Genomic DNA, 13,356 nt, shown 5'->3' with positions numbered 1-13,356 from the left:
TTTTTACTATAATCTTTTAAAAATAGTTATTTTTATATAGAGAGTTGTTTGGCCTGTGTGTATGTGTATGTACATATGTATGTAGCATGCATGTGCACCCCATGTATGCCTAACCACAGAAGCCAGAAGAAGTGATGACTCCTCTCAAACTAGAGTTACAGACTGCAGTGAGCCACTATGTGGGTGCTGAGGACTGAACCCAGGTCCTCTGTAAGAGCAACAAGTACTTTACCCCTGAGCCATCTCCCCAGGCCCATGTTTACTGGGGTCTTTTATGTTTTAAGAGGTTCATAAATTATTTTCTTAGCAGTATCAAGGAGAAATAAGCCTTGAAATATTCTTTTCTCCAATTTTCCATGTGAAACTTTTATGAAATAACTCAGTGGGTTATTAGAAAAGCAAGTCTACTTCAGCTTTGACAGAGCATTTCTTTGTGAACAGGGACATGACATTTAGTGACAATGTCAGATCTAGACAGGAAACATAACACTCTGTTTCAGTCTGAAGCTTACTGCTGTAAGAAGAGGCAGAAAAGTGGACATGTCATATTGTTAAAGCTATGCCAACAATGCCGTGATGAATCCTGGCTTGACTCTCCACTCTTTAAGAGTACTCAAATTACCAAGAAAACATCCACATTGTCAAGCCTGGTGCTCATCTGGGCTAGAGAGATGACTATGAAAGCCCGAGGCAAAGATTATAAGCATATTTCTTCAAAGTACCTCTGTGGAATCTAGAGAGTCTGAACACCATTAATAGTTCTCAACTATATCTAATAAAAGGTATCACTAAGATTTGGGAACGAAGAAATATGTTTTTTAATAAATACTGTTATAGTAACAAAAGTTGACTATAAAGTAGTAAATACACTAACACACCATTTATTTACTCTCTCATTAACAAATAAAATGTATTGAGTGTGATAATGACGTAAGACACATCAGTGATCACCACTGCCCTCTATCTAAACAGAAAATCCAGCACTGGAGATGCAGCTCAGCAGCTTCTGCCTACACAGAGCCTAGTCCGCCACCACCACCTCTGAAAAAAATCTAAACAAGTATCCTGTTTCTTCTATAGATCTTTAAAGTTGTCAATCACTACTTAGATTTAAATATTTCTAAGAAAAATGAATAATAATAATGTCAACAGTATTTATATTAATTAAGCCAGGTTATCAAAGTAAGAGGTATTCAGAGTAAAAGGTTATCAGAGTAAGAGGAATTCATACATTACAAGCTAGGTTCAGAAGTAAAACTGGAATCCTAAAGCCCATTCACACATAATTTAGCTTTGTGGAAATCAAAACTTTTCTCATGAGTTCTCATGAGAACTTATCTTTGTAAACAACACAATACTTAATCAAGTATGGTAGTATGTGCCTATGACCCTAGCACGAGGGAGGCTTGTGCAGAGAGACTGCTAAGTTCAAGGGCTGCCTGGACAACACAACAAGACTATCCTTCATCACATCCCATACCACAAACCCCACAATATTGCAAATGCTGTACCAGCAACTAGAACACAATGTTTAATTCCAAATTTACTCCCCAAACTGCACATAAAGAGCCACGGCCACCATAAGACCCAGCATGCTGGCTCTGTACTCCTGGGGATAGAGCCAACAATCTCCATACCCTGCCAGAGAAATATCTGCACCCCCATATTTATTGGTGCTTTATTGACTCTAAAGAATTTGGAATTAGGAGCTGGAGAGATGGCTCAGTAGTTAAGAACACTGACTGCTCTTCCAGAAGTCCTGAGTTTTAATTTTCAGCAACCAAATGGTGGCTTACAACCATCTGTAATGGGATCCAATGCCCTTCTGGTGTGTCTGAGGACAGTGACAGTGTATTCATACATAAAATAAGTAAATAAACCTTTAAAAAAAAGAATTTGGAATTACTTAATTGTCCACTGATAAATGGATAATGAATGTTACACACACACACACACAAATACTATTTAACTCTAAAGAAAAAAATGTAGGAAAAATTGCAGGAAAATGGGTGGACTTAGAATATTTTTTTACTCGAGGTCACACAATCTCAGAAAGGAAAACACCAAATTCTGTCAGATGCAGAATCTAGCCAATAACACATATGCAGACAAATGGACACATGTGTACAGCATAACACAGACAAGACAAGAAGAAAGGACAGGTACTGGGAGAAAGGGGTGAGTGTGGGTGACAACCAAGCTGTTCGAAGACATAAAATGCTAAGTGTTATTCTAGTTCTAATTCTGTCATAGATGTTTTGGTTTGGTGGGGTAGGCGGATAAAAATACATCTAACGGTGAACAAAGAAACTAATGTGAAGCTCCACAGATTCAGAATGGCCATTCTAAATGTAACAAAGCTCACTGAGATGTATAGATTTTGGAGTCTGGTTAATTCTGGTGTGTGATGGCTTTTTTATCTGCAAGATTTTTATACTATGGAAAATTTATGAAAAATTCAAAACAAAATCATACAAAAACCCAAAATATAGAAAAAGACATTATCCAACTACTCAAGCCAAATGCAATGCCAAAACATTCTCGCCTACACTTTGATGTTACTCCATCACATCCCAACAGAAAGACCTGGAGCTATTATTATAGTCTCACACCTTTCCCTTTCTAAGAATAAAGACAACATGAGGAGATAATAAATCCTCCTGTAGCTGGTACTCTGTCAGCCATCTGCATGTCCAAGAGGGCAAGGGGGCAGAAAGTGGATCTTCGCTGGCTTTCAGAGTCAATGCAGATTTGACAGTAAAACAGTGTTTGGAGGCTCCTGGACAGTTCTCAGCCAAATGCAGCAGGTGAGCTACAGAGTTATCAGTTGAGGACTAACTCCCCCTCCTGTTCCCGCCAACTACAGCTGCTGAAGGCTGACAGCTTCTGAGGTCCTCTGAAGTACACGTTGTGTTTGCCCATAATGAGCCTGGTTGTTTATTCCAAGTTGATAAGGTACCCCTCAAATACCTACCAACTAAACAGAAGTCTGCTACAAGCTGGCTCAAGGTAAGCTGACGCTGAGGCCTACTCCTCAGTGATTGTAGGTGCTGCGTGTGCAGACTGAGGGGAGTCCCCAAGGTGAGTGTGTAAGGTTTCACATAATAGCCAGTGCTTATTTGCATAATTCAAATACAAATGATATTCAAAGAAGTAAACAATGTTAAACTTAGAACTTCAATACAATAATATTTAAGAGGCTCAAATACCAGAAGGTCACCTAAGTCCTGATCACATTGCCCACTGTGAGAAATAAGTCCAGACACTTAGGTTGATGGGAAAAGATTTCTAAAATGTGAAGGAGGAAAAAAGCCATGTGAATGACATTTTTGATGTGTTTTACAATGAAAAACAGATCAATTTGTTAGATCATATAATAACTGTAAAAATAAACACTACATGATGACCTAACTACTGTAAATGCAGATACTACATGGTGATGTAACGACCATAAACAGACACTACATGTATATACTTAATAGAGCCTGACACCAGGTCCACAATCTGACACCATTGGAAGGAGACTGGCTGGGTGGCACACCTGTAACCTCAGTGCCTGAGAGGCTGAGGTGAAAGAATTATTAGTTCAAGGGCAGCATGGAACACATAACAAGATCATGTTTCAAAAGAAAGAATCTGGATTGCTGAGACACTTCGCAAAACCAGCTCAACACACCGAGGCAGGGTTTCTCTGTGTTGCACTCTGTAGACCAGGCTGTCCTCCAACTCAGAAATCCACCTGCCTCTCCCTCCCAGAGTGCTGGGATTACAGGCATCCCTCCCACCCCCACCCCCCACCCCTCCACCTCCCCACCCCCAGACACACTCATCTTAAGTACATACAGAATATTCTCCATGATGATGGTATAGTGGGGCCATAAACAACCTGGATAATTTCTAAAAGAATGAAATCACCCAAAGGGTGTTCACCCACAGTAGAATAAAATTAAAAATTAGTAACAAAACAGGATTTGGGAAATACACAAATACATGGAAATCAAACTCCTAAATAACCAATGGATTCAATTTGACATGAACGAGAAGGAAAGTATAGCACAGGAAGATTCACAGAGTGCTAAGACGGTTCTTACAAGGGAATTGATGGCTGTGCGTGCTTAGACCCTAAGCCAATAATCTAACGCCTTTCTATCTTAGAAGTAACAAAACCCAAAATAAGCAGAAGCTACAACAGGAAGGGGCAGGAACTAGAAATGCAGCAGAAGGCTCAGTGAAGCGGCTCAGCTGGGAAAGGCTCCTCCTGAGACGGCCTGACAGCCTGAGTTCAACCCCTGGGTGGAAGAACACCCCAGCAGGAACCTACATAAAGGTAAGAGAAACTCAATCCATAACAGCTGTCCTCCAGCCTCCACAAATGTGCCACAGTGGTTGCCCACCCACACCCCCATGAAATAATATAGTTCTGTAAAGAAGACCTACAGATTCGTGAAAATTCTGTTTTTAAAACTAAAATGGTCCTATTATTAACATAGGAATGCAAGAGATCTAAAATAGCCTACTCTCCCCACTACACATGTAAATCTTGATAAGGAGCATAGGATCCCTCAGTCTCAGGTTTCAAAATTTATGTTAATCAAGACCAAGACATTAAAAATATCATTGGCATTAAATCAATGCTGGCACTAAGACAGAAATTAGACTGATATTTGAAAGAAAACGAAACAAAACAAACAAGAAATTAACCAGAGTAACAATAAAACATGAGCATTTGTATCCTCAAGAGTACAGGAAAACTAGCTGAGGAGATGATCAGTTAGTAAAGTATTTGCAGCCCAAGCTCAATTGAGTTCAACTGAGTTCAGTTCCTAGCATCCCAGATAAGTTATGTGGAAAATAAATGAATAAATAAATAAAAAGGAGGTGTGTAATGGTGTAACTTGTAATCCCAGCACTGGAAAGGTAAAAACGGGGTGGATTCCCTGGGCTTGCTGGCCAGCCAACATCCTCTAATTGGTGGGCCCCAGTGGGGAACTCTCACACAGCAAGGTGGCTGGGACACCAACGAAGGCTGACTACTGAACACACACAAAATACAGGGAACCTGTTCCACCACAGCACCTGGACTGTCTGTATCCTCCCACGTAGCCACACAGGCCAAAGTAGCTGCTGTTCATCTGAGTAGGTTGCCACCTTGTGATGATGCTTCTAAGAGAAGGTGAGAGGCTCTTTCCTACTGCAGGGGGCAGGATACTGTGAGACTGATTCTGAGATGTATTTCAGGGTTTTTGTGCACCCCTCTCTCACAATGTAAAAGCAGCTTATGCCTGTAGTAAACTATCCAAAGCTACAAGTGGCTGTTGTATCTATTATCTTTACTAGTCTGAGAAAACAGGCCACCACCTTGACCTGTGTATTTCTGAGGCTTAGTCCTAAAAGGAAGGTCAAAGGACACAGGATTAAAAAAATATTCCATCAGATACTTCTGGAAATGTAACAGAAGTTCAAGAAAAACAAACATCCACTATCCTTGTTTGCACTCTGGTGCAGTGATAGAACACTGCCCAAAGCTAATGCAGTCTAGGAAGGGGTTTACGCAGGTCCATCAACAAAGTGCAGTAGCTCAAGGCAGGCACTGGAACAGTTCCATGAAGAACACTGCTCACTGGCTTGCTTCCCCTGGCTTGCTCAACTACATTTCTTATACAGTCCAGGCCCTCCTGCCCAGGGATAGCTCCACCAACAGTGATCTGGCTGGATTAGCAATCAAGAAAACGCCCTGCAGACAGGACAGGCCCACAGCAGCAATTCCTTAGTTGAGAGTCCTTCTTTCCACATCTCCTTGTGTCGAGCTGACAAAAATGAACCAGCAAGCCTACAGACTCAAGAAGTTGGTGGGAATCCCAAAAGAAACAAGCTCCAAGAAATCTATGCTGAGATGACATTGACTCCTAAAAAAACAAAGGAAAGAAATCTAAAAGAAACCAGAGAGAAATCTGGAGAGATAATGTGAACAAGCGTCTCATTTACACAACACAACACATACCAACTTCTGATCTTTAACGAACCATCTGCTGAGGTCACAGTGGTCTCCAAACAGGTTGAGCCATTTGTACTATGTCCAATCACAGGTCAAAGCTGGCCCCACCACCTTATCCTATACTTCAAGTTTGTCAACTTCAAGCTGTATCCCTTTCACATCCTCAAAACAACCTTCAAACCTCAACTTATTACATAAAACTTCTACAAAGGGGTTGAGATTGTAGCTCAGTAGGAAGCACTTGTCCGTGAACTCCATTCCTCTGCATCACAAGAAGTAAACAAATTAATAAGTTAGTAGTTGGAATAAGCCAGATGTGGTGATAATCTCAGCCACTGGGAGGCTGAAGCAGAGGAGTGAAACTTCAAAACCAGCCCAAAGAACACAGCAAACCCTGTCTCAATATATTACTAAACCTCATAAGGAAAATGATGTATAAGGATATCTTTAAGAACTCTAATTCCTAGCAGGATACTTACGGCCACTCTGACTCTGGGTGCTTTTGGTGAGCTTCTATGACATTAATTGCAATATTGAGGTTCTCTTCCAGGTCTTTCATTCTTTCAGGATTAAGAGATGTGAACAGAATCATGGAACAGTAGGCAACAATCTTTTTGTCTGGATGATTTAAGCAAGACCTGCCAAACAAAGAAATGAAACTCTTAGTCCAATTATCAACACGGTAAAATATGACTGTGACATTAATAATAATAATCCTTAGCAAATTTAGTTTATATTGATATTTTTAGGATATAATGAAGATTATAATGCCATGGAAAAAAGCATATCTTTGACTATAAAAAACAGTAAATACAGCAGTAAGATACAATAAAATGGGACTGGAGATATGGTTCCATAACTAAAAGCAGAAATTGTTCATGCAAAGAATCTAAGGTTCCTGGCAGTTACCCATGGCAGCTCACCACTGCCCGTAACTCGGGCTCTGAGGGACCTAATGGGCTTGGCTGAGAGCAACTTGCACCTATGCACCTATAGACATGTACACACATATAATTATAAATAAGAATAAATCTCAAAAAAGACAATAAAAAGTTAAATTTGACTTAGGACTCAGAATTGAAAAGAAAGAACATTTAAATAGAGAAAAAATTAAAATGATCACATTTCTAAAGCACTAAAGGTGTTTATTCTTGTTAGAAAGAACACACAGTCAAAGAATGTACAAAGACTATAAGCATCTGTATCACGGTCATAAGGGACAGATTTGAACCAGAAGAACTGGGGGTCAAGAGCCATACCACAATTCCTAAAGCCTATCACCTAGTGAGCTCACTTACTTGTTGTGAGTTATGTCATGGCTCATCCCAATGCTTGGTGTTTGTCCCACATAAATTTCATGACTCAGGCATGGTGACATACACTATTGATGGCAGTACTCAAGAGACAAAAGCAGGTAGCTCTCTTGTAAGTTATAAGGCCTAGCCTGGTCAACATATCAAGGCCATTCTAGGCCAGGCAACCATAGCTACAAAGTGAGACCCTGTCATTAAAAAAGAGTGATGGGCCAATAAGATCACTCAGCCAGTCAGGGTGCTTGCTGCAAAGCCTGATGACCTGAGTTCAGTCTCCAGAACCCAGCAAAGTGAAAGGAGAAAGCTGACTCCTGCGACTTGTCTCTGGCCTCTACATAACTGGCATAGCACAAACACATGCCCATGCACACAATAAGTAGATACACATCTATAAACACACACGTAGAAATAATCGCCTGTACATTATGTGGAAGAATCACCTGTCAATAAAAAGCTAATGGCCAATAAGCTGAGGCAGGATTAGAAGGCAGGACTTCTGGTTGGGAGAGTATCAGGCGGGAAGAGAATTTTTCTGGCCAGGACACAGAGGAGAAAGACATAAGAAGAGGAGCCACCTGGCTAAAATCAGGTTAGAATTCATGGGATTTAAGTTAAGAGTTATTCAGAGAACCAGCTAGCATTTAGGTATTTATTAATACCTAGGCCTAGATATTTATTAATAATATTAAGCCTCTGACTAAGAGTTCATCTAATAACCGTAACTTATCCATAAGCCCAGGAAACAAACACAACCAGAGAGGCCAGCACAGCCCTACACAGCAGCACACATGCTGTGGATCCAGGGCAGCACTGGCTTCACACTGCAGCTATCCCCAAAACACTGACAATCTGCAGGTCTCTCACCTGCCCAATAGGATCCATCCATCTATTTACAAGAGTTGTAAGAACAGATAATACAATGTAACTTTAATTTTTTTAAACTTTATTTTTAATGATAGTTCTTAAATGTTTTAGCCTCTCTTTACCCACCACCCACTAGAGGTAGTGGAAAAGAAAGGATATGGGGGGAGTGGACCTGTTTAGAAAGACTCTTTGGAGCAACTCCTACCTGTGTTATCTGGAAATCGGCAGTTTAGTTCACAGGTTAGCTGCCATAGCTCAATACACTTGTAAACACCTCACGAAAATATTGGGGCGGCAGCAGCTGCTGTGGCGCCCAATTTGATATATTTGATAGTCATTGAGCTTGTACACACACACACACACACACACACACACACACACACACACTTGTTGTTTTTCGAGACAGGGTTTCTCTGTATAGCCCTGGCTATCCTGGAACTTACTCTGTAGACCATGCTAGCCTCGAACTCAGAAATTCACCTGCCTCTGCCTCCCAAGTGCTGGGATTAAAGGTGTGCACCACCACTGCCCGGCCCATCTTAAATTAATAAATAAGCACAACAGTTATCTCTTAACACTGACAAAGGAACTGAATTTTCTTCTTCTCATAGTAACAGATTACCACAGTTCTCAGAATGAACAGTAGTACAGCTACCCCCACTTCTCATAGTGAAAGTCACTTCATATTGATGAGCATGTCTGGTATCCAAATATTATAATTCTCCATTATCTACCAAGAAGAGTATTGAGCCATGCAAGTATACAACAGTAAAAATAAAGGATTAACTCACTGCACATATTTTAACATCTTATGTTTGTGGGGTTTTTTCTTTATAAATTTCAGGGTCCTTAATTAAGTTACTACTTACCCCATGACTTTTATTTCTTAAAAATAAGCCAGCATGTTCCCAAGGGCCACAAATCTTTGTACAAGCTCAATGACTATCAAATATGTGTATCCTGGAGCCACCACACAAACCACGGTACAGAACCCTGGAGGGACCAGGCGTCTCCTTCATACCCTCTCCCAGCCTACACTAGAATTCTAAAACTGCAGTCTTGTTTTTCCTGTTTTTGAACTTCATATAAATGGAACTATAACCACGATCTTATCAGAAGCCAGTGAGGGGAAAAATCTTAACATCATACTCACATGAAGAGTTCTGGGAAGGCATGGACCCAAACAATGGACTGGGAATCTTCATTCCGAGAGGCAACATTGCCTAAAAACTGCAGGCCACATCGAAAAGCTAGGAATACAGAAAAGTAAAAACTGAAGATAACAGACTCAACATAGTGCATAAATACATCTTAGTAAGAAACATTCCCAGTGTTATAGAACAAGAGAGACAAAAGAGAGAGGGGGGAAGAGAGTGGAGGGAGAGAGGCATGAAGGGAAGAAGGAGAGATGGGAGGGGAAAGAGAGAGGAAGAAAGTGATTGATTGATGGATTGTCTGACTAAGAGTCTCACTCCACAATGAAATTTTAAGCATGAAATTAATATGCCTCATCAAAATAACACTACATAAAATTAACTTCTAAAAGATTATAAACTCAAATATTATTACATGAATATCATTGGAATACATGCTCCAATTAAAAGATGACTACAAATTAGGTATGTCTGCACGTGTTTGTAATCAAGGCACTTCCAGATACTGAGACAGGAGGATCATGCTAATAAAAAGCATGGCAGCCAAGACCAGTCCAATAAAAGCCTGTTTCAAAAAAAAAAAAAAAAAAAAAAAAAAAAAAAAAAAAAAACAGATAAACTTAAAAATGAATTTTTAAAATGCTACAAGTTGTTTAATACAAACATTCCTAGGACATAAGGCTATAGAAATACTGCAAGTTAAAGAAAGGTAAAAGGAGACAGACCAAATATCAGTCAAAAAAATGGGCTATTTAAAATTAGACATAATAGGCATTAATGCAAAATGCAAAAGACATTATTGGAAATAATCATTACAGACTAACTTATCAAAAAGATATAAAAACTTATAATTGGAATTAACTTAATAATATACTCTCAAATACAAAGAAAAATTGACCACAGCGAGAACTGTTGACAATAAGTTGAGTAGTTGTAAATTATCTTCTCTCAACAAATTCTAGAAGCAGACAAAAAAATTATTTTTTTAAATTTAAAAAATTATTTTATATATATATATATATATATATATATATCAAAGATCTGAGTAAGATTTAATAAAACCCTAACTGCAGCAAATCACTGACCAAAAGTGTGGAAAAATGACCACAGGGTGGAACACAGACTCCATTTACTGCAAGCAAGAAGGGAACATGGTCACTTTGGAAAACAGCTGGCCAATTTCTCACAAGCTAAACACATAAAGTCACAGCAACATCATTAAGGAAGTATCAAGATGTAAGTGAAAGTAACAAGTATGCAGCTAAGGCAGAGATTAAAAACCACCACCGACCTCCATTCAGGGGCTGCTTTAGCCTAAATCTAGGTATAAACACAAAGTCCGCAGTGCACTTTAGAATTAATAATGGCCATGCATAGTGACAAGTATTCTTTTGGAAAGAGAAGTCTAAGGCATTTGCAATCACCATTTATGAAGAATACAAAAGTATCACTGCCAGCAAGACAAAAGATCCAAGGGCCAAAAAAACCAAACAAATCAAACTATCATACCCCACACTACCAACAAAAGACTAATGCATGTAGACTATTTAAATGTGTAAGTTATCTACATTCTTGAAAAAGCTTATTTAAAGATTTTTTTTTAATAATCAAATTTACAAATTTTAAAAAGAGTTTACAAGAGTTGTTTCACTGTACTGGCTGGTTTTGTGTGTCAACTTGACACAGGCTGGAGTTATCACAGAGAAAGGAGTTTTAGTTGGGGAAGTGCCTCCATGAGATCCAGCTGTGGGGCATTTTCTCAATTAGTGATCAACAGGGGAGGGCCCCTTGTGGTTGGTACCATCTCTGGGCTGCTAGTTGGTTCTATAAGAAAGCAGGCTGAGCAAGCCAGGGGAAGCAAGTCAGTAAGAAACATCTCTCCATGGCCTCTGCATCAGCTCCTGCTTCCTGACCTGCTTGAGTTCCAGTCCTGACTTCCTTTGGTGATCAACAGCAATGTGGAAGTGTAAGCTCAATAAACCCTTTCCTTCCCAACTTGTTTCTTGGTCATGATGTTTGTGCAGGAACAGAAACTGTGACTAAGACATTCACCAAAGTCAGTATTTAAAAAAACAAAAACAAAAACCAAACCCACAGTTCTCCATACAGGAAATAATCGAGCATAAAGACGTCTGGCTAAGGGATACAAACAGTGATACCCTTGCCTGTGTACAGGACATAGGCTCAGGTCTCAGCCTCCAGTAAGAGGGGGAGGATGGCATGAGACCAGGACAAGAATACCATTTATAAAAGTACCAAGATATGGGGCTGGAGAGCTACTCAGCAGTGATGAGTACCAGCTGCTCCTGTAGAGAATCCAGGGTTCCCAGACCCACATAGCAGCTGCTGGCCACCTACACCACTAGTTCCAGGGGCTTGGACATCCTCCACGTGGTACACACATACATGCAGGCAAAAGTCATACAAGCAAATATAAAAAGGTGTTTTTAAGTTCCAAAATACGAGTGGCAGTGATGGGTACACTATCTAAGAAGGAATTACAAAATAAGACAGAGGTGTTGAAGTGCAACTAAGTAAGGAAAGGAATATCCAGAGTATGTGACTCGGCTTCTATATAGAGGTTAAATGTAACTGTCAGTCTAGATCCAAGTAGGAGAGAGTGGACACACACACACACACACACACACACACACACGCACATGCACACGCACACTCATCACTGCACATCATGGCTGGCATGCATATTTGTTGGAAACTTAGTAAAATCATTCTAGAAATGTATATGAAGATACAGAGGGCTGTTAATAGCTACAACACTGTCGGAAAGTAAAAAGAGAACCTATGCTCACAGACTCACAGACCACTGGCTAGTTGAGTTACTGGAAGGTACGACAGGGTGGAACCAAGACAGGACTAAACAGAGCAGTGGGCTAGAAGAAGAACTTGACTGGACCTAACCTGACAAAAGTATCCACAACAAGTCACTAAATAAACAATGGTCTATATAAGAATTAGCAGTGGGGTGCCTGGTTGTCAGCACAGAAACCCTGACAATGCTGTGTCTCCTCTCACAGGACAGAAAATTCCATTCTAGCCACTGACCTGAACATAGGCACCAAAATCAAAAAATTTTAAAAACACTGGAGAGCTTTTAAATATTAATAAACGTTAAATCTAGTAACACTTTTTCTCAGATGATATCATGCCATAAAAACAGAAATATTACCACAAAATTGGAAGATATATAAAATACATAACTACCTTCAGACTCACAGCATATTCAAAGAGCTCCTAATAAACCTTTGTTTCTCTTTTGTTTCTTTTTGAGACAGGGTCTCACTGTGTAGCCCTGGCTGTCCTGGAACTTACTACATAGACCAGGCTGGCCTCGAACTCACAGAGATCTGCCTGCCTCTGTCTCTGTCTCCCAAGTGCTGAGATTAAAAGTATGAGCCATTCTACTTGGCTACAAACCATTTTCAAAAGACAGATAAGCCAACAGAAAAACAGGAAAAGTTTTGTGAAGAAAAAAAAAATTGATAAGATCCACTTGGCTACAAACAATTTTCAAAAGACAGATAAGCCAACAGAAAAACAGGCAAATAAAAAAGTTTTGCGAAGAAAAAAAAAATTGAAAGATCCAAAATAGGATGACAGGAATGAAAAAGCACTTGGCAGCATGAGAAAACCAGGAGGCTGCACTCATCCACTGGGCTGACCCAATTTACAGTCAGAGAGCAGCAGCAGGTGGTGACGGTGTAGGAGCCAAAGGTTCAAGAGTCTATGAACTGTTAACAATGGGACACTGATAAACAGATTTAGGAGTCAAAGGTTCAAGAGTCTATGAACTGTTAACAATGGGACACTGATAAACAGATTTAAGTGGGTAGGTACCAGCTCTTCATTTTGCCTCCTAGCTCCAAACAAAACTTCAACATCTGTTCTATGAAAATGGGGGCGGGGGGGGGGGGGGAGGTAATAAAGAATATATCCAATAAAAAAATTTTTTTTAAAGAAAATAGGAAGAGGGGCTCTCAAGACATGCCCGCTGCCAGCAATGTCCCGGAGA

The 13,356-nt window shown here is 39.9% G+C and overlaps 1 protein-coding gene across 1 annotated transcript in view; it reads right to left on the bottom strand.

The window, feature by feature from the left end:
- The window catches only part of Atxn10 (ataxin 10), a 121,477-nt gene that overhangs the window by 77,369 nt on the left and 30,752 nt on the right, over window positions 1–13,356 (bottom strand). The window contains exons 4-5 of the mRNA XM_052160825.1: window positions 9,326–9,422; window positions 6,475–6,633 (exon numbers count right to left, since the gene is read on the bottom strand). Coding sequence (XP_052016785.1) covers window positions 6,475–6,633; window positions 9,326–9,422 — 256 coding nt within the window. The remainder of the gene's footprint in view (window positions 1–6,474; window positions 6,634–9,325; window positions 9,423–13,356) is intronic.

This window comes from Apodemus sylvaticus, chromosome 17 (genome assembly GCF_947179515.1).
Source record: "Apodemus sylvaticus chromosome 17, mApoSyl1.1, whole genome shotgun sequence".
In the NCBI taxonomy this organism is placed as follows: domain Eukaryota; kingdom Metazoa; phylum Chordata; class Mammalia; order Rodentia; family Muridae; genus Apodemus; species Apodemus sylvaticus.
Note: the sequence above shows the minus strand (reverse complement) of the source record. Positions and strands in the feature narration are given on the sequence as shown.